Source organism: Cucumis melo, chromosome 5 (genome assembly GCF_025177605.1).
Source record: "Cucumis melo cultivar AY chromosome 5, USDA_Cmelo_AY_1.0, whole genome shotgun sequence".
NCBI classification, from domain to species: Eukaryota; Viridiplantae; Streptophyta; class Magnoliopsida; order Cucurbitales; family Cucurbitaceae; genus Cucumis; species Cucumis melo.
Genome location: NC_066861.1, coordinates 10,557,994 through 10,579,946, shown reverse-complemented (window position 1 = coordinate 10,579,946; position 21,953 = coordinate 10,557,994). Strand labels below are relative to the sequence as shown.

Genomic DNA, 21,953 nt, shown 5'->3' with positions numbered 1-21,953 from the left:
ATTAGTGATAGTTGTTTATCTCTATCAATTTGGGATAGACAACTGATCATTTAGATCTTGTATTAATATTGTTTAGATCTTGTGCCAAGAAGAAAAAAAGATCGCAACGAATTGCAAATAAGAAGAAAAAGAAGTAAAGTTAAGATTGATCACGCAATATTCAAAACCAATAAACGATACATTTGGAATTTATGAAAAAAACAATGGTGCCTTTTGTGAGCCTTAATGGATCGTAAATATTTTTTTTTTTTGTTTTTTTTTAGTAAATTAAGCTAAAATTTATTGATATGATTTTTAATAAATCTTTAATATATCTTTAGAGAAAAAGCCAAGTTATAAAAAAATACTTTTAAAGATTGAATATTAATGGCAAAAGTACTATCAGTTAATTAAGGGATGTCCACATAAAAAATATACAAGCAAACTTATCATTTTACCATTTTTCTAAAATCAGTGAATTGATGGTTCTACTTTCAGATTTTCAATTTATGCTGGAAACTTCTAAATTTTCGATTATACCTTTCCATTAAACTTTTATGCATAAATCAATTTAATCAATTTATTAAGATTTATATATTTGAAAATCGGCCATCAATTTAATTTTTATACATCTATACATCGCTTCAAATGTTTTATACGTATAATAATTTGATTCAAAGAATTGAATTAAAAATCAATCAAGTCCAAACTCAAACAAAAAATGCCATCCGAGCCTCAATGACTCTCAAAAAACTTGAAAGACATTTAATATAACTATCATGAGAATGAAAAATTAAACTTTTTACCTCTAGAATTTAACATCATGTCAATTACCGCCAAACTTACTTTAGAACTTAAAAGACTTAAAAATTTCAAATGGAAGTTTCATTAAAGATTTGAAGGCCTTACAAAAACTTGGAAACATATTATGAGCGCACAAAGAATTTTGAAGTTTTAACTTTTCATTAACTATTTGATGGATACAAAATAATTTTCAATGGTTTAAAATACAACCATCTAATAAAGTAATAATATTAATAATAAGTCCATAGTTACTTTTTTTTTCTAAAAAAAAAGTAAATTAGTTTTATATTTTCAAGAAGCCACTTAAATTTATGTTTAGATTTATATTTTTAATCCTAAAACAAAATTTAGATTATAGCAAAAATGGTTAAAATATATACTTTAAATCTTCATTATCCGACTTCAAATCTCCACTCTTCTATGTAATAAAAAGATAAAAAAGAAAAAAAGAAAAAAAGTTAAAATACATGGATATTTTATAGACAATTCATAAGGTGAACTTATAAAGCTGAAGAAGAAAAGTATCATTTTGTGTGATTCTAGAATCCAAACTTTGCTTAGATTTGGCATTTTTGGTTCATGAAACCCCAAAAGGAAAGGCATATAGTTTGCCTTAACATTACCATCTAATCTGCCAAACCCATACGGATGCTACAGAGAAACTTAGATTTGAAGTTAAGCATTGATGTAAAGGGAAATTTCCATTTTGGTATTTTCAATCATCTTTGCATTCCCAACCACATATTAATCATCTTTACTTTACCCTTTCTAATACCTCTCCTCAACCCAAATCCGCTTCCAACAAGCAATGTCTTCCTTTTTTGATCATCTTCTTCTCCCACATCACTTCCTTCCCGTCAACCATTTTCCACGACCATGGAAGATACGAACACACTAGCAGCCGACTGCATTGTCATATGCTGTTGCTGTCAATGCCTGGCGTTGCAGATCATTCTCCTTTTGTTACTCAAGCTTCCATGCAAACTCGTTCGAAAGACGAGAGAGTTTGCAAAGAAAAGGCTGGGAATGAGAGAAAAAGAGGAGAAGATGGTAGGGAAAGAAAAGGGTTGTTGTGGAAATGAGCTTAGAGGTATTAGTAATGGAAGTTGTATGAGAAATGAAGAAAAGGGATTGGGTTTGAGTTGCTGTATGGAAGAGATTGAGAAGGTTATGCAGGATTTGCACGAGAAAGGAGAGTTTGGTTTTGGAAGCTTTTGGGGAAATGGTAATACAAGATCAGGTTCCTGCAGAGATGAACTGTTTAGTCCTACAAATGTACAGTATCAATTAATTCAAGTAATTCCTTCTACATGAGATGGATGATATTTCTATTTCTCTTTTTATATCCGTTCTTCATTTCCTACTGTTTTTCTGACAAAATTGACCAATAACAAATCAATAAATAAATAGCATGAGCACAGAGAGGCAGAAAAAACATAACCTAGTACATGGAAACTTTTTTTTTCTTTTCTTTTTTGTACTTTTCTTCTGTGTTTGAGAAAGAGGGGAGGCAGAGACTCTAAATAGTTCGAATGTATCAGAAAAAATTACAGTGAAATAAAATTAAAGAAGAGAGAGAGCTGGTGATTATTCTGGCATAAACACGTGATCTATGGTGATATCTGAGCTATCTATTATACAAAGTACATGAAGTTATAATTTTGAACAAAAATTATATTTCTTCCTTGAAGAGGAAGCCAAGAAAAATAATTTTTCAATCATTGCATCACAAAGTAGATTGATGCATCTGTACAAATCGGTCAATGTAGGAATTTCATATTTAAACATACAGCAATCAATCTGCATCTCTGAGAATCAACAAACTACGATTTTTCTTTTCTTATTTTGGCTGCCAAACGAGCTGTGAAACCCACAGTTGTTGGTCTCAACGAGCTTTGCCTGACCATATGGACAAACTCGGGATCATCTATCTGCCCCTGACCGTCATGCCTTATCCATTGTATTTTTTCATGGTACATGGGAAAGAAATTCAACTGTAATGCTGAGTATACAAAGAATGGAGTGAGAGCAGAGATCACCACAAATATCAGTAGAAGCCAATAAGACCCGGCAGGAGCAAGGGCTTCTAGGAACACGCGATATGCATTTGTCGAAATGCTGGCAGGAAAGGCTCCATATATCATCAGAAAAAGGTACCAGATAAAGATTGAAGCCCAAATGAAAATATGTTGTATCAAAGTGAAGTAGCTAACAGAGAGTGCCATCTGCAAGTTGACAACCCAAACAACACATGACAGCATTGTTGCTCCTAGAACATCCCTCCCCACGGTTTTCCCTTCGGAATTAAATGCTTGATGCTCCATTCCACTTGTGCAGAAAAAGAAAATGATCAATGCACTACACAGACCATTAAACATCCAGCCGAGGATCCTAGCCCAGTTAAAGAGAACGTTCTGCACACCTTGTTGGTACAACATAGGATACTGCCACAACAAATGTAAGGGTTTAGGATATGATCACACCGGAAACTATCTTTTAAAAGATAAAGTGAGATGTAAGCTTAGTTTTAGTTTATTTCAGACTTAAGTTTCCACAAGGGTGCTGAAAATTAGTTATTTATTATTCTTATTATCATTTTGCAATGATCTTTTAATTGAATATATACATAAATGCATACAATATAATTACGAATTAATATCCCCACAAAACCAAGAGAAAAAAAATGCCACATTTTTACCTTGAGGCAGTATCTTGCAGAAACGTCTTGGTCAAACACCCCGAGGGCCACAACTGGAAGAGATGAGAACAGGACGTTGTAGAGTGACATAAACCAGTCGTTATATGCAGGGGTTCCAGAGAACGAAGTGTATGCCTCGTATAAGAAAAGCGTAAAACCGAACGTGAAATTCTTGTAGAAAAAGTAGCATATCTGCCAAAAAGAAAAGCCAGCAAATAAGAGATGTTAGAAGAAGATAAATTACTTCCTGAAAATAAAATTGACTAAATATTTTTAAATATGAAAGTTGCAGTATTCGTCTTTGGTGAATGGAATTACCATTGATGATAATCTCCTGTAACACCAATGTCCATGCACAAGTAAAAGACGCTCCAAATATTTGAACTGAGCAATTGCGATATCACTCGACATGACCGCCTGAAGTAATCAATTGTGACAAAATGCAAAAGGAAATATCAGATACAGAACAAAAGGAAAAAGTAAATAAGATAATAAGCATTTTCCCATACCTGCATCCCTTCGGCGCCACTGATTCCAACTCCAATATCTGCTTCTTGAAGCATTCCAACATCATTCGCACCATCACCAATTGCTAATGTTGTTTTTCCCGTTGCAAGTTTGACCAACTTAGTGACCTGAATTTTATTTCCACATTGTTGAGACAATGAAATTTGAAATGGCTTTTAAACATTGAGATCGAGAGCTGAACAATTACCATTGCCTTTTGCTTTGGAGATGAGCGACAACAAATAACGGACGCACATCCAATTGCAAGGTCAAGGAATACATTCTTCACATCATCCTCTAGAGCATAAGTAAGTGATTTGCCATCAATTATCAATGCATAAGCCTCAGAGCTTCCACTTGATGCAGTGAGCTGAGATCTTGCCCGAGTTATCTTGTGGACGATACTATCTTTTGATGCCTAAAAGATAATCAGAAATCCTATGAGCTAGAAATTTAACCATTTAAACTATGTAAAGCCACGTTGTTAATCATCGTCCAGCTCCAACGCTACAGATCCATCACTTCCTCAGTTAAGAAAAAATATATTCAACATGTATAACCTAACAAAGTTACCAAAAATTGGAAATATTGTTGTATTCATATTTCCTAACATAAACAAAAATGCTGCTATAATTCAGGACATCAAAGTTAATTCGTGACATTCTTGGGCCTATATAGTATGTTTGAGTTTTTTTCTTCATTTTTGAATTTATTTATTTAATTATTATTATTTCTTTTCACAAATGCTAATTACTTTGTCAAAACTTAAAATAGAGTAGCCCAGTCCACCAATTCAATGACTACCATTAGACTCTTCAATCGGGATAATAAAATAATAAAGTACTAGAATAAATGTCAAAATGAACTCAACTAACATAAAACATTTACCCTTGAACAAGAGATCAGAGATTCAAATCTCTAATCCAATATATTGTTGAACTAAGAAAAAATCATAATAGAACAATAACCAAATGTGCAGGTTATAAGAGGTCATGACCTGAATATAGATTTACCTTAGTGATCATATCCTTCTCCCCCGTCCTTTCTAAGGCTTGAATTTCTGGTGTCTCCAGAGTTATAATAATCTGTTTCATTCCTTGTCTGAGCAAACTACAGGCAAAACTGCAATTTTCCAACCGTGAGTGAGTAAAATATTTGTCACTAACATAAACAAGGAAAACTTATTATCTAAGAAGTCTTACCCAATATTGATCGCAGTCTCCATCTTGTCCCCAGTCAAAACCCAGATCTTAATCCCAGCTTGAGCAAGTTTGTCTATGCATTCAGGGACCTAGTAAACACAGTGGAAATGTGGAACAGGTTCAATTTCAAGTTCAATGATATTAGATATCAAGAAAGAGGCTTACGAAAAAGGACGACAGGGGGGAACAAGGCCTTAAATATAGAAGAATAAAACAGATTCTGACCCTATAAAACCTCCAATGGAGGGAAACCCTCATTAGGTCACCCTCAAATCAGTGTCAAGAAAAATGGTTTAACCATAATAAACCTAAGCATTCCACTCACCCCATTTTGAAGCTTGTCCTCAACTGCCGTGGAACCAAGAAGAATTAAATTCCTTTCAATGCGATCTGTTACTTTATCAATCGTTGACTCCCTCTCTGCACTAACTGAATTTTTTGCTTCATAGAATTTCCTGTCAAATTCCTTGTATTCCACCTCATCAAGTTCACGATAAGCAAGTACCAAGGTCCGAAGGCCTGCATCAGCATATTCATTGATATGCTCCTTTGTTTTCTCTTCAAATTTGCTAGCATTCTTCGCAAGCCTCTCAAACATTACACTGCATGGAGATCACATCATGATGATACATGGCCATAAAGTAGATGTAAGGACTTGCATGAAGATGGTTTTATCACATTTCACATACCTGTCGGCACCTTTGCATAGTAATAGTATTTTTCCTTCTTCATCTCTAATTATGACAGACATCCTCTTTCGTGCGCTATTAAACTCCAAAACATTTAAAAGCTTATATGACCTGTGAAATTTAAAAGTTGTAAGTAGAGCAAGAGTGCTGCTAACGCCACTATTCACATAGAAAGAGTGAGAAGAAACGTTCTGACCATCCATAATTAAGAATGCTAGCACATATAAGATGCAGTAAACAATCAGAATCAGGCAAGCACGCTAATCCACATTTCATGCATGCATGTAAAATGAATTATGGAGTTGACTGTTCAACAGGAAAGAGAGGTTCTTATTGAAAGTTAATGCCAAAGCTAGACTAACCTTTCCACCTTCCTTCCAGACCTAGGATCCAATTCACGAATTGAAATACTTGTCTGTGTCCTCTGATAGAATTCAAAACCAATTTCTCTGGCAGCAATTACAAATGCTGCTTCATCTGGCGATTCTGCTTCATATGAAACCTTTCCCGTGTTTTCATCCACATCGGGAATAGCTGTATGACAAGTTGCAAGGAGGCGGAAGAACTTCTGGATGACATCTGCATGAGGTTCATTAACCCATTTTCCGTTCATAATCCTTTTGTCCTTAAAATTGAACCCTTTGACAGGGGGATTTGTATCTGTAGCATCCTCATTACGCTTATAGGTATTTCCATTGCCATTACCATTAAGCATTGGCATACCATTTCTGGCTTCCATAGCTCTCTCAGTTTCAGTGATACCACTGCCATAAGCTGTTCCAGCCACAGAACACTTGATAAACTCCATTGAGTTACAGGTCAAAGTGCCAGTCTTGTCAGAGAGTATAGTGTCAACTTGACCAAGTTCCTCATTCAAATTTGAGGTGCGGGCATGTGCTGGTTTGTCAGATTCTTCATAGTACATGTGTATGTCTTGATTGATGAAGATACTCTGAAGAACTTTGACAATCTCAATAGACACATACAATGATATAGGTATAAAGTAGTTATACAACATCAGTGCAGTAAGAAAGTGAAAAATTGCAGCAGCTGGTGCATTCTCAGGATCAAAGAAAATAGTAGAATGTTCGGGATTAAGATACCATCTCTTACTCCTTCCATTTTTCAGATCATCTTTAGTCACGACACCGAAGACTATAGATCCAACAAATGCCAGAATGAATAGAATGCCAAACAGTAGATATATGATTTTATCCATCTTCTTCTCAACTTTGCTTCTCTTGGAAGGCGGATCAGTAGAATTTTGAATAACCTTTGAATCTTGACCAGTAAAGACAACAACCCCATATATATATTCTGTGTTTCGAAGTTTGGAGTCTCTCAAGAGAAGATTTTGTGGGGAAAGTGGATATTGTTGCTCTTCAAAGTCCATGCTTCCTACAAAGGTATAAAGATTTGCATTTGGGTCTTCACATTTGATTGTAGCCTTAAAATCACGGAAGTTAGAATCCTCATTTGCAAATGCAGTTGCATCCAATGCTTGCTTTACCTTCAGATTTGTTTCCCCATCAAGGTTCATTGTTTCTACGTAACAGATTCCATCCTCATAGCATGATGAAATCAAAAGAAGGTCGGCAGGAAAGTATTGATCCTTTTCAACCTTCACTATATCTCCGACCCTCAAAGTTTTCCATTCAGTAAAATCAAAGACTCCATTGCCTTGATGAACCTTAACCTTTCTGTTATTTACCTCAATATCCTGGATAAACACCCACTCAAATAATCAAGGAAGTGCAAAGATTGACAAAGAACAGTCTATTATATTAACATAGATTCATTACAAACTGTGAACAACAAATTAAATCGTTCTGCAGCAAGGAAGGGCATGCTGCTTTGTTATTATTAATATTAGTTGAGAAGGCTAACTAACTAAAAATCAATTGTATATCTTCCATGGAAAATAGAGATTTCTTTTGAAATGGGTAAAATATAGATGTGATCCAGAAAGAGAGATCATAGTTTGATTTATTATAATGATAGACCCAACACAAACACATTTCGCATCTCCATTCCTACAATCTTCATAAATGTAAAGGGTAAAGCATGTACTTTATACGTATGCGGACCGTAACAGGAACACTTATCCCCTGGTACCAGAGAACTAGGCTACTTTCTTTTTGCATCACAAATTAATTCTGACCCTCTTAAAGATTTGTCTTTAAAAATTGGCTAAATTATAAAAAATTGTCCTTGAACTTTGTAATTTGTGTCAAAAATACCTCTAAACTTTTAAAAGTTTAAAAAATGCCCTTAAACTTTTAAAAAGATTTCAAAAATACCCTTATCATTAGTTTTGAATGGAAACCATCAAAGTTTTGTTTCAAAAATACCCTTGAACTATTGTAAAGTTTCTAAATACCCTTAAACTTAAAAAATGTTCATTAAAACATGTAAGGCCTGAAATCCCTTGGTCCTCTTATTATTCTTTTTATTCTTATTAGAGTCCATATTCCTAACTAAAGTGTGCAGTTTTATTTATTTATTTACTTGTCTAAAAGAAGTGAGGGGAGAAAAAGAAAATAATAGAAAAGTAAGACCGTATTAACGACTTATGCTAATAAGAGCTTTTTTATTTTTTCTTTTTTCTTTTTTTTAGTTTAAGAGTAGTGTGGAACTTTTGAAAGTTTAAGGGCATTTTTAAAAGTTTAGTTTATTGTTTTAGTATGTTTTAAGTAGAAATTTTTTTTTTTAGAATTTTGTGACATTATGTGGAATTTTATGCTTTAGCTTAAAACTTCGGTTTTTATTTTGACTGATTAGAAAATTGCTTGAAAATTTGGTACAGTGAGAATATTTTTTAAACTTTTTTATTTTAAGCTAAATAGTATTTATGAAACTTTTCAATACTTTAGGGGTATTTTGAAATAAAATTTTAATAGTTTCCCTCCAAAACTAACAGTAAGGGTATTTTTGAACTCTTGTTGAAAATTGAAGGACATTTTTGAAACTTTTGAAAGCTTAGGGTATTTTTTTATATAAATTATAAAGTTTAAAGGCATTTTTGTTATAATTTAACCTTAAAAATTTTCATCAACTTCTTTAAATTTTGTTCCCAACTTCTGATTAAACTTGATAAATATTATTTCAAACAAAGTAAAATTCTAAGAGCATAACGATAACATGGTGGTGATGATCATGATAAAATGCTTATGTCGATACGTTTTAAAATAAATGACATCATCTACATTGTATGTCACAACATTCATTCTTTTAGTTAAAAAACATTCGACGCTTTATACATTCAAAAGTTCAAAACAGTTGGAAAGAAATTTTCTATTACAAACAAAGTTAGACGAGAAAACTGACTTCAACCACACGTAAGGAAGAAAATAGCTCATTTGACTACAGCATGAGAAGAATTTGGAATTTCTTATCATACGTTCACTAATCCTTAATATTGCCTCAAATTGAACTAAAACTACCAGAAGTGATAAGACTGGCCATTGTCATAAAAAGATTTTTGCTTTAGAAGGGTGGTTAGGATTTTGAGAGGCCTCCTATCATTAAAATGTATTCTAGGAGAGGTAAAATGGGGAATGGAAGGGAAAACGATTAAGTGGACACAGTCTGGGATCGTGAGCGAGTATGTTTGGGGGACAATGGGAGGTAGGTATTTCGAGAGTACTCTGGTGTCTATGAGCTGGGAGAACCAGCTCTGGATCTAGAGTGTAGAGGGATTTTCCCGTGGTTCCATTTTGGGAAGATCCTTAGTTTTCAATTGCAGATTCATAACATCACTGTATATCGAAGAACTCTGAATACAACTGAGTTCCTGACATATTTGGGTCTCTTTCGATGTTGTTTGGCTATTTCTTGTGCTGTTTATTGATTTCTGCCGGTAAAGGAGTTTGGATGTCTAACAGATAAGAATTAAAAAGGCTTTTGCATCTTAATGTTGAAGAAAATAAGATTAGAGAACTGTGTTATTTTTAGCATTATCTTTTCATCCTTGGAGATGTTTTCTTATATTTCAGAACATTATGCAAAATAAACAGGATAATATTTACCAAAATATTTAAGTTAATCATTACCTAGTTATCAATTAATATACAAGCAAACATATAGATTATGAAACTAAATAAAATAGAGAACAACCGTTACCTGTGACTGTCGTCGCCAATCTTCAATACCTTCTTTAATCATTGTCGCGGTAATGACTGCAATAAGAGGGATAATTGCACTAACGGCAGTAAAAGGAGCAAGAGGAGTGAAGGCTAGTATTCCAGCAACCAAGAAGTAAAAATTAGCCACCCTCCTGAACTGCTCAAACAAGGACTTGGGCAAAAAATTGATAGGTGTATACTTTGTAGACCTGATGGAATTGTCAACATAATTACGCATTTCAGACTCCAAACAATTAGGATCATTACAGAAAACCACTCGTGAAAACCCGGGCGCCCCAATTTGTGAATGGTCTTCATCTTTCAATGATGTTCTCCCACAAGCAAATGAATAGATCTTGCTTAGCCTCAGCTTCCTCTTTTGGTTTCCTGTCCTCATTTTCTCCAGGACCAGCACAAAATTTAGTCAAACACCAATACAGGCAGCCACCGCCAGCCCTAGCTGAAATTCCCCTAGTCTTCAAACTACACCAACTTGAAACATGTAAGCTCCTCCTGGGAAAGACAAGTTTTCAATGATGATAAATGGACCCTTCTTTATGTCCAGCAGTAAACCCCAATAGGGGGCAAAACCAAGAAGGAAAATTTCAAATCTCCAGAAACAGTAACCACACAAAATCTGAATCCAACCAATCAAAGAAAGAGCTAAACGGAAAAACAAACGAAAACCCACAAAACTTCCCTTAAAAAAATGACATAAAAGGCAGCAGAATGCGGGAAAAAAGAGCAGAAGGTGAAAAACAGTTGAAAGGAAGAAACAGGGAAGAAGCGGCAAAGTATAAACACTGGTCTGGCCACCAAGGGAGAAAAATCAAACTCTGGTTTCACCCTTGGATTGAAATCTAGAAGCAATCAAGTGGGGTTTAAATAAATGCTCCAATCAACCAACCAACCAATGGTAGTGAATAATTAAAATGAAAGGAGTGAGAAATACCTTGAATCGAAGAACGAAGACTTTGATTCCATTTGTAGGATAGTTTTTTTGACTTCCTACAAGAGGGGTTTAATTAAATCCTTACGCGTGAGGTCTACTCACCGGTACGACAATGTCAATTTCCGTCGTTTACCGGAAAGTATCAACGGAGGGAGAAAAGTAGAATTTAGTAATATTAAATTGCAGGAGAAATTTGCAGCAACTTGTTCAAAGAATCCATACAAAGAAAACAATCAAAGAATGGAGTGACTTGAAGCTAGGAGTCCAGAACTACAAGACTCATCACAATTTTCTTCTAAACTTCTCTTGATCAGTGCTAAATTTCATTTCGCGGGAAACCTCACATGGCATAAGCAAGCGTTCATTCTTTTTCCTTTTCTTTCCTTTCCATTTTTCACGTTCCATTTCTAACCTAATTTTCAAAAACAAAATAAGGTTTTTAAAGGTAAATTTTCATATTTACGGTGTGTATTAACAAAATCAAAAACTTCATGACCTCCCTATTCTTTTTTTTTTTTTTTAATATTTCACGTTTGTCTTTTCTTTTCCATATTTTAATATTTTAATTTTTATTTTTCTTCTCCATCATTTTTTTTCTTTTATTTTTTTCTCACGTTGTTATTTAGATAAAAGATCTATTTTATTTTTTATTTTTCTTTATCAAATTGTTATTTAGTTATTCAAGGTCATCTGTCAAATATAAAAGATCAAATTTAAAAGACGGTATAATAATATAAATATGAATTTTTTCTGAAAAAAATCTTTAAAAGAATGGTTTATATTTGACTACCAAATAATCTTGGCTTAGTAGAAAAAAAATAGTCAAATCTAAACGATATTTTACCAAATATATTATGCTCTAGGTATGCCAATTAATCACTGGACATGGTCATTTTTTGTATTTTCCATTATGGGTCTGTGCACTCTTTTCGTTTTCGAAATTGTTAAACATTTTGCTGTTTTATTATCTATATATGTGGATAAACTTTTTTATCTCTATTAAATTCATTTTCTTAGTACATTATCTAGGTTACTACTTCGGTTTTAAAGTAATTCTCTTTTTAAACTTCATATTTTGTTTTTATAATAAAATAATATGTTTTTGATGAATAATGGGTAGTAAATATCAATTATGGGGTTTGCTATTGAAATTTTCTTTTACGTTGAAAACAATAGTGTTTTTGTTTTTTGTTTTTATTTTAAATTTGAGAAGTTTATGATGAAAATTATTGAATGAATTAAAACTTGTACTTTCCTTTTCCAAGTTGGTATCAACTTCCCTCCACCTATATATACAGGAAGCAATTATCTCTATGCACATTACGCACATAGAAGAATATAGGTTAATCTATCAATAATTGTAAAGGTGTTTAGTTTGTATCTTAATTTATTTTTTTTTTATTTTTTTGTTGTGTATTTTTGTCTCAATTCACTCTCCCAATTTTTTTTCAAAAATGCATAGCAATATTTTTGCATTAATAAAAGACGTATGTATGCTTTGACAGATGTTGTCAAACTAAGGTATCGATTTTTTCAACTTCCATAGATATTTTGCAAGTTATTTTATATAACGATCTGACACCAATAACAAAATATTTTTTAATCTTTTAACTCTCTCGCTACAACATTTTTCAATTCAACTTCTAGCTATAATTATGTAAAGCCAACATTTTGTCTATTCAAAAAATCTTTTTTTTTGTAATTTATTTATTTTTCTTTCTCAACTCACCATCTAAATATTTCTTTGTTTGTATGAATGTAGAACAATGCTTTGCACCAATCAGAGAAAAATATATTTTTTGATAAAATGTTTTCAAACTCATAAATTTTGTTAGTCCATTTTACCTTTTGATTTTAAGTTTTCTCATAGTTCACTTGGTGATAAGTTTACCATTCAATAATAAAAATGTGAAAAGGTTTCTCCCATAATTTTATTTTTAAACAATTAATAAAATAGTTTCATGTAGTTTTCTAGAGAATTAAAGTAGTTGGAATGACTCTTAAATTTAATTGATAATTAATGTTATAACCATTCATTATTGCATTTAAGTAAAGCAAATTAATGATTAAATTATGTTACCGAAGCTACAAAATCATTTATTCTTATTAGAAGTAAAACAATAACCTAATTAAATTCAACCTCAATCAAATCACATTTACAAATAGATCATTGGATTCATAAATCAAATAACATAAAAGAACAACATTGAACAATTAGGGGAAATTGCCAAAAATAGGTTAAAAAAAGAGCTTTAAATGAATTTTGGGACAAGTTTTCAAAAGAAAGACTTTTAGGACAATTTGGGTGTGAATGGACAAAAATGCCCTTCATTAAATTTCTATCGCTCTCTATTGATTTTTCGCCTACCCACGTTCGCTTTTCCTTCTCTTTCACATAAAACACCTGAAGTAAAAAAAAAACATCTCCTTTCGTTGGCTTTTGAAATTTTCCGCTCTGCTCTTCGAAGATACTCCGACTGTTCGTTTGTCGTCAGTCCTCCAGTGCATTTCGTCGCTTCTCCTTTTCGAACCTAAGAATCAACTTTGAGCGTGTTCTCTTATTTCAGTGAGTTTTATCTGTAACCCATTTTCAATATATTTGCTGTAAATGTTTGGTTTTGGAATCGACTTATTTGCTGGAATTTGTTCCTTTTTCTTCAGGCTTCAATCATGACATCGACATCGACATCGACCGACGGATCCTTGTACAAGATTAATCCTTCCCATCATTTTTATTCCTTAGTAAGTTGTTTGTCTCATTTAGAAAAGACAACACATAATATTAAGGCCAAACTCAAACCCGATCAATTAGTCTTATTTAGGAAAACAAAGTTTGGGCACTTTTTGGACCTAAATATTGTCTTTAATGGGCCACTCATCCACTACTTACTGTTAAAGGATGTGGAAGATGAAGGAAAGGATTCTATAAGTTTCTTACTAGGGGGCGTTGTTTGTACTTTCGGTAGGAGAGAGTTTAACATCATAACTGGACTATGGGGTCCTAAAGAGGACTATATTCAGTTGGTTGGGAATAGTCGACTGTTGGAGAAGTTTTTCAAAGACAAGGAGTGTATTTATGTTAGCGACTTAGAGGATATATTTTTGGAATACGAGGGTGATGACGATGATATTGTGAAATTAGCTTTAGTCTACTTTATAGAGATATCTTTGTTGGGAAAAGATAGGGGAACTAAAGTGGACATTGGTTTTTTCAAGATTGCTGATGATTGGAATACATTTAATAATTATGATTGGGGTCGGATTGTTTTTGTACGTACGCTAAATGCCTTGAAAAGAGCCTTGGACAAGCAATATGCCAAGGGAAAGAAGAAATCAACACAAACAAAAAAATATACTATCAATGGATTTCCGCATGCATTACAGGTATGTGACTTCTTACTTCTTACTTCAAAACTTTTAAACGATCGTTTAGTTATTTTAAACGATAGTTTAGTTATTTAAACGATCGTTTAGTTGTTTTAAACGATCGTTTAGTTGTTTTTTTAACGATCGTTTAGTTATGTTAAACGATTGTATAGTTGTTTTGAAACGATTGTGAAACCACTTGTTTATATATCTATATATATCTTGTGGCACTTCCTAAACTTGTTAGTCAAATGTCGAATAGGTTTGGGCATATGAGTCTATACCAACCATCATTGGATGTGGTGTAGATAAAGTAAACGATCATGTCATACCACGAATGCTGAGGTGGGTGTGCCAACAATCACCAAAGTCCCAAACTATAAGCCAGGTGTTTGACTCGCCAATGGTAAGTAGCAAGCAATAGTAACTTACTTAAGGATCGCATGATTTTGTGCTTATTTCTTTGTCCTAAATACATTTGCCTTTTTCTATTTGCAGTTTATAATTAAGGCGGTCATTGAGATGACACCTGAAGAGGAGCAGTTGAAAATTGCTTCAGGTGAACTTTTTGAAAACTTCCGCTCATCTACCATTATTTAGTCGAAGAATGGTGGTTCAAAAAGAGTAAGAGAAGTTGTTAATGATGAAGATGACTTCAAAAAGAGTAAGAAACAAAAGTCCAAGATTAAGATGAAAAAGGCTATTCGGAATCTCCAAGATCGAGTAGGGGTTGTTGAAGGGCAACTTAATAGTATAAAATCAGATATTGACAAATTGAAGGGCATGATGTCAACCATATTGAAGCACATTGGACTTCAAAGAAAGGTTAGGAATGAAACTGTTAAGTGTATTGACGTTAGTTGTTTCATATTTGGTAATTACTCATACGTTAAGTTGCATGTTCTCGCTAATTCATTTTGAGGTTCCATAGGGTGACGAAGGGGATCACAAGGTGTCCGAAGGCTTAGTCGATCATACATTAGAAAGTAAAGAAGTGGATAATGCTAAGACCGAAGATGTTGACACAGGCGGTACCCCTAATTGGTTGAGGATGCCAAAGGAGGATGAACACATTGAAGTTAAAAAGAAGGTTTGATTCCATGTTCTTGCTAATATTGATGTTTAATTTCTATCATTATCCACACTAATGCATTATGAGCTTCCATAGGGCGACGAAAATGTGTTGGAGAAGAAGGTTGATATTGGTTTAGAGGAGCCAATAGATGTCGTTGACGATGAGGACGTCACAGAGATAGAACCATTTCTCACTCAACGACCACACGTTCGGCCCGCCCGTAGGAAGCGTGCAAGTGTTTACCTATCAACCCCATTCACAACTCTACCAAAACGGTTTGTGACATCAACCACCAGCACCTCTCAGTATGAACCAATTGTTTATGATCCTATGCACAAAATACTTGACGTCCATTTAGATAGACTTCGAGCTTGGATTACAGACAAGCGTACAGACGATGAGCTGCGTGAAACCTTTCATGGGAAAAAATCGAAGGCTTTTTTCAGAGACTTGTTTATGTGTCGCCGGTGGTTGGCGGATGAGGTAAGGGATTATCTTATCATTTATGCAATTATAATTTTTTCATTGTTATGGTTCTAAACATTTACTGCTTACTTTTGTTTCTATTAGCATTTGGATGCACTTTTTCTTTTCATTTGCTTGAAGATTAAGGCAGTCGGGATACCTTCTTCTCAGAACTTCACAACTGCAGACACAATCTTTATGGTTTGGAATCGTCACGTTACTTTATGTATGTATTTGCATTTGATATTTGTCTTTCGGTCTGATATTTACGTTTGTATATTTTTCTTTGCAGCGCATTTTAGTTTCGAAGTGGCCCTTATACAAAGAATGTATTAAAGAGAATCACCCGTTTGACTGGGACGAAGAGTATAGGTTGGTTGACTATGTTGTCGGGTCAAAAGAGGACTTCCAAGATCCTTGGGCAAGTGTTGATTACGTTTACTCTCCATTCAATGTCCATGTCAACCATTGGGTTCTATTATGCTTGGATTTGGTAAGTTAAAGTGAAGGTATGGGATTCGCTTCCGTCACTTTCAACTGCTGAAGAGATCACAAACATATTACTGCTCATTCGACAGTTGGTGCCAAAGTTGTTAGATAGTACTGGCTTCTTTGATAGGAGAGGTAGATCATCGACATACAAGGAACCTTGGCCAGTTGTCATTGTTGACTCAATTCCATTTCAACGAAATAATAGTGATTGTGACGTATTCACAATTAAGTATTTTGAGTACATAGCTGCTGGTGTTGGTTTAGATACATTATGTCAAGAAAACATGTCCTACTTTAGAAAACAATTAGCATTTCAATTATGGACCAACACTCCTATGTATTGAAATATTTACATAAATCACAAGTATCAATTGGCTGTTCGATTATTCTCTATGTTGCATTTCAATTAGTATCAATTGGCATTTCAATTAGTAGTATCGATTATTCTCTATGTTGCAAAACTACTTGCAGCTAAACGATCGTTTATTAAGAAGATCGTTTAGACATCGTTTATTAAGAAGATCGTTTAGACTTTACCAAACGATCGTTTAGACTTTACTAAACGATCGCTTAAACATATGTGCGCGATGAGTATTTCTCTACACGAATATTTTGTGATATGTATCTAAATTAATACAAATATTAACTCAAATATTCTTTCTCAATTTTGGCCGTGTTTAATTGAAAATATCACAAAGTATTTATTTTATAACAAAATTTAAAATTATAATATGTTATTCTCTCTATAAAAATTACATAAAAACATTATATAAACGAATACAAATATTAACTCAAAAGTACAAGAACGAAATATATATTTTTTTATTTAGCAAAAGTATTTATTGGCCCAAAGTTCCAGCACATATTGTTGTCTAAACAGTTTCATGTTTGGCACAGTTAGACAACAAAGGTCACTACCAGTTACAAGGCATTCAACAAATTTAGTACAAAAAATTCCACAATCCAATGAACGCCTTTTCTATAATGTGGCCTTCGATCTGCGTATTGGCCAAGGGCCATATGTGAAATGATCTGAATGGAGGTTGACTCCAATTGCAATCGCGAGTGAGAGGATGCATCGTGCAGGCATTTGAAGAGCTTCATCAACAAGTTTCTGCTCAACATAATTTGGCATTGAGTCGAACACGTAGATCCTGCATTTTCTCATATCAGCTGCAATAGCCAACCAGTGTTCTTTTATGTTGATGCAGGTAATCACGTAGTTGACATCTCCCCACCCTGGTATGTGGTTTTAATCACCAACAGCAGTGTTGAAATAGTATTCCACATCTTTTTCTATCCATATAGTTAGGTGTGCTGTTGGGTCTGTCCATTCAGCTTTCGTATTATCTGGTGTCACCAGATGAGTATCGAAAATATGGTTCCAAACAATGCAGTCTGGTTTATTGATTCCAAGCTTCAAGAACAAGTCAAAAATTTTAGTCAGAATATAATGATGTAGTTTAACTTCTATACAAAAAAAAAATTAAAGAATAACAACTTACTAGAAACGAGGAATGTAATATTCTAAAAGAGCGCTTGCAAAGGTGCTTGAGATGCAACATTTTATTCTGCAAGTGGGATAATAGCAAATCCAATGTCTACAAAGAAAAAATAAACGATCGTTTAGTGAATGAAAGGAGAGCATAAGCGATCGCTTAAGAAATGTACATGTGATCGTTTACTTAGTAAGCGATCGTGTAATATTAACTTAACGATCGTTTAATTAATAGAAGCGATCGTTTAGTTAATATAAGCGATCGTTTGAAAAGAGTACTTACGTCTCCATGTACCCATGTTTTTCTTCAAGCTGTCTGAAAAAGTCTTTCTTTCTGGTTGTGGAGACTACTTTCCTTTGTTCATGTGTTGTTTTTCTTGATCTTTTCCATTGTAAGTATTCCTTCCATAATTTTGGATCCACTTTCCACATCGGATTATATGTATCTACTTCTCTGATTTCCACATCTGGGACAGGTGTTGTAGATTCTATTATGATCTGAGCAGATGTTGTGGGTGGATTACCTTGTTCATCTTCATCTTGCACCTTTTTATTTGCTATTTTACATAACTTTCTTCTCTTTATTGGTTTTTCTTGTTCATCTTTATCAGGCACAGTTACTGGTTCTTTTTCAACCAAAGTAACTGCTTCATCATTTTTTTGAATCTCAACTTGTTTTTTTGTTGTTTCCTGCAATGTAATCGTATTAAACAAGTAACAAACTATTAATTCAAACGACTACAAATTTATTGTGTATACATACCAGTTGAGATTCTTCATTTACAATTTGTACAGTTTGATCCAATGGAGCCAATTCACAAAGTGCAAGAGGTTGGCTCATAAATGGAAGGGTAGTAATCATTTGTGGCAGGTCTGTTTCTTTCTGAATTTGATGACTTAGACTATCTGATATATCTCTTATAGTCATTAGCAAGTCTGCATCCCTACCATCTATGCTTATATCACTACCACATTCCTGTTGATGTTCCCTAAATAAAATGAGAAAAAACATGAGAATAAGAAAAAAAATACAATTGTTAGGTATTTATAAACTAGTAAACAATGAATGAAATGTTAACCTTTGGGTTTCCTCTTGATGTTCAGTATGTTGTTCTTCAGTAGGTTGTTGTTCAGTATGTTGTTCTTGAACAACATACTCATTGTCATTCTGATCAGTATGATCATTCCCTTGATTTTCAATTTGATTCTAATAAACAAATAAAAACGAACATAAAATTAAAAAAATAATGTATTGTTAAACCATCGTGTATATAAAAGTAAACGATCGCGTAACTTTGATAAACGATCGTCTATCAAAGTTAAACGATCGAGTAACTTTGATAAACGATCGTCTATCAAAGTTATACGATCGTGTAACTAATGTATTATGAAAACAAATTTTACCTGGACCAATTTCTCCAGTATCTGCTTCATTTCATACAGCTCCAATGACTGCTTTGTGATTGTGTCATCCATCCTACAGACTATAAAAGTCAGTGTGGATAAATCCTTACGAACTTCTTTTATTTCCTTCTTCAGTTTCTTGTAGGATTTTGAATGACTTTGTTCTTCTTTGTCATTGGACTTCTTTGATCTGAAATGTTTCTTCTTGGTGATTGGATGCATTTCAGACTCGTCAGCCACTGTTTGACTTTGTTCTCTTTGGGGTGACAATTGTTCTCTTTGTGGAGATGAGTCTGATTGCTCCAATGATTTGTTGTTCATTGCTCCAATGGATTCATCGTCCTCCATTTGCATGTTATCATCCCCTCGAATTCAACTCTCTATGAAAGCCTTCTCTTGGGTTGACATCTTCAGTTTAGGTTGAACAACAGTCTGCAATGTAATTGTATTAAACGATCGTGTAATTGTATTAAACGATCACTGACAAGTTTTACTTACATTTTTGTTGTCGTATATGTTCTTATGCAGCATTTTGTAAGATGGAGCTTGCGTACAATTCCATCTCAATATCCTAGGGATTAATCCCTTACTGTTTCTTGTGGCCAGGTGCTCATTTGCAGTTGAGAGTACTTCATAAGCCCACACCTACAACATTTAAACAAATATGTTAAACTTTGATGTTCAATTGGCGTTTACTTAAAGTGTATGAACAAATAAAAATCACCTGAAAAGCAAGCACGTAGCCTTTGATGTTGTAGTATGACACTGCTTTGGAACTTCGTGTCTTCTTCAGCTCGTATGCTTCTTTTTTTCCTTGGAGACTTGTCTTTAAACTGTTGAGCAGACGAGTGTAGAAGAAAGTTGACCAATCAAAGCTTTTAAATGCTTCTTCATCATCAACTCTTCCCATAATATCCATGTCAAACTGTGTTTTCTTATCCTTCCCGACCATCACAGTTTCTATAAAGACGGCCAAGGCGACCTTCACAGCATCGTCATCATTTGTAAACTCAAAATTCTTGAAAATTTCCTCAATTTCCAAGCATGTTATTAGTTTCTTATTTTCTGATCCGAATAGAAGACTTTGTAGGCGCTTGCTATCGCAATCTTTCTCCAATGGATTGTTTGTTGGCCACAATCCAGTTATGATGTTGAATTCCTTTTGGGTAAAACGGACGTTCTTCCCCAAAACTGAGAAACAGATTCCATCTGCGTTACCGTCTTCAGGTATCTGCCTCAGCAAGAAATGATGGATCAACTGGCCGTTGAAGACCATGTTCACATTTAGCAATGGACCAAAAATTGTTTTTTCGAACATTTGCAGTTGGTCCTTGGTCAGTTTATCCTTAATAAGATTGCCGATCTTGTGCACTTGACATGACACAGTGGCAGGAAAATACTTGTCGCTAGGTACAACCATCCTGAAATGATAGTTAATCGGAAAGTAATAAATTTAACAATCTGGAGAACTATATTGAAGACAGAAGTCGAATCCGAAACCCTAAACGCTTCACAATAATAATTTAAGAACACAATGATAGTTTTTCAAGACACAAGTCGAAACGTTTGAAATATAAAGAAAGGAAAAGTGTAACGTTATAGTAGGAAAAGTTCGGGAAAATACCTTTTGACGTTGACGAAAAATATGGACTGAGACAAAAATGGTCTGAGAGAACAATGGACTGAGAGAAAACGAAGGTGAGTGATCAGTGCGGTTGTGTATTGCGTTGTGACGAAAAACGAACGAAGAAGGCTGAACGTATATATCGGTTGTTTTTACCAAAGGGGCAATATTGTAAATTCGTGTACTTTTTTTGAAATGTTGAATCGCGGTTGTAAACAATTCGCGGGTGTGTTTCGTTGTTTTAAAAGATCGTTTAGTTTTTGTAAACGATCGTTTAGTTGTTTATAATCAATCGTTTAGTTAATTTCAAACGATCGATTGGTTGTTTTAAACGATCGTTTAGTTTTGTTTGACCGATCGTTTAGTTTTGTTTAACTGATCGTTTAGTTGTTTTCAAACGATCGTTTGGTTTTTTTTACACGATGTTTTGGTTGTTTTTAATCGATCGTTTAGTTTTGTTTAACCTATCGTTTAGTTGTTTTCAAGCAATCATTTGGTTGTTGTTAACCGATCGTTTAGTTATTTTTAAACGATCATTTAGATATTTTTAAACGAACGTTTAGTTATTTTTAAACGATCCTAAAACCAGTTTTTGTGTTCTTAAATGAATAAGCCAATTGTTATTTTTGTCTTCTTCATCCATCTGGAAGCACAAAAAGTAAGAATGTTGGGACAAATCATTAAGAAAACACATCATTAACAAACATTCATTAATTAGTGTAATACTTAGTACATTGGTAGAGAAATTTCTAATCTTGTATGCTCGACTTGTCGGTATATGAAATTGGATTGGTACACGTTAATCTGTTGTGACCTATTTGTTTACACCGACCACACTTATGCAATTTCGGAGCTTCACCAACACTTGGAATCCTCTTTTTCTTCGGTCGACCAACTCTTTTGACTACTTTTGGAGGTAAAACAGTCATATGTACGTAGTCTTCGCTTGTCTTCCAATCTGACTGATTCCCAACTGGGTAGACGGCCTCCGCATATGCAACCAACAAACATTCATTAGTGTAATAATTAGCACATAAACTATAAACATTTATATTACGATCCCGTGCTGCAGCA

The 21,953-nt window shown here is 33.9% G+C and overlaps 3 protein-coding genes across 4 annotated transcripts; 1 reads left to right on the top strand and 2 right to left on the bottom strand.

The window, feature by feature from the left end:
• The first annotated feature begins 1,251 nt into the window (after positions 1-1,251).
• On the top strand, positions 1,252-2,126 carry LOC103496924 (uncharacterized). The gene has a single exon (XM_008458963.3). The coding sequence runs from the start codon at positions 1,660-1,662 to the stop codon at positions 2,095-2,097; it is 438 nt and encodes a 145-aa protein (XP_008457185.1). The 5' UTR covers positions 1,252-1,659; the 3' UTR covers positions 2,098-2,126.
• A 192-nt stretch (positions 2,127-2,318) lies between these two features.
• Positions 2,319-11,331, bottom strand: LOC103496923 (putative phospholipid-transporting ATPase 9). Of its 2 annotated transcripts, XM_051085287.1 has the most exons (12): positions 10,956-11,331; positions 10,002-10,516; positions 6,242-7,599; positions 5,880-5,990; positions 5,516-5,792; positions 5,191-5,279; positions 5,002-5,110; positions 4,197-4,406; positions 3,991-4,116; positions 3,800-3,898; positions 3,482-3,673; positions 2,319-3,227 (listed from the first exon to the last, which is right to left on the bottom strand). In XM_051085287.1, the coding sequence occupies exons 2-12, from the start codon at positions 10,398-10,400 to the stop codon at positions 2,607-2,609; spliced, it is 3,591 nt and encodes a 1,196-aa protein (XP_050941244.1). In that variant the 5' UTR covers positions 10,401-10,516; positions 10,956-11,331; the 3' UTR covers positions 2,319-2,606. The 2 variants fall into 2 exon arrangements, with proteins under 2 accessions (XP_050941244.1, XP_008457183.1); XM_008458961.3 differs by lacking the exon at positions 10,956-11,331 and having other exon boundaries at positions 10,002-10,933.
• LOC127149535 (uncharacterized) lies at positions 10,482-20,531 on the bottom strand. The gene is made up of 3 exons (XM_051085314.1): positions 19,980-20,531; positions 19,754-19,900; positions 10,482-10,640 (listed from the first exon to the last, which is right to left on the bottom strand). Exons 1-3 carry the CDS (start codon positions 20,529-20,531, stop codon positions 10,482-10,484), a joined length of 858 nt encoding a protein of 285 aa, XP_050941271.1.
• Positions 20,532-21,953: the final 1,422 nt, after the last annotated feature.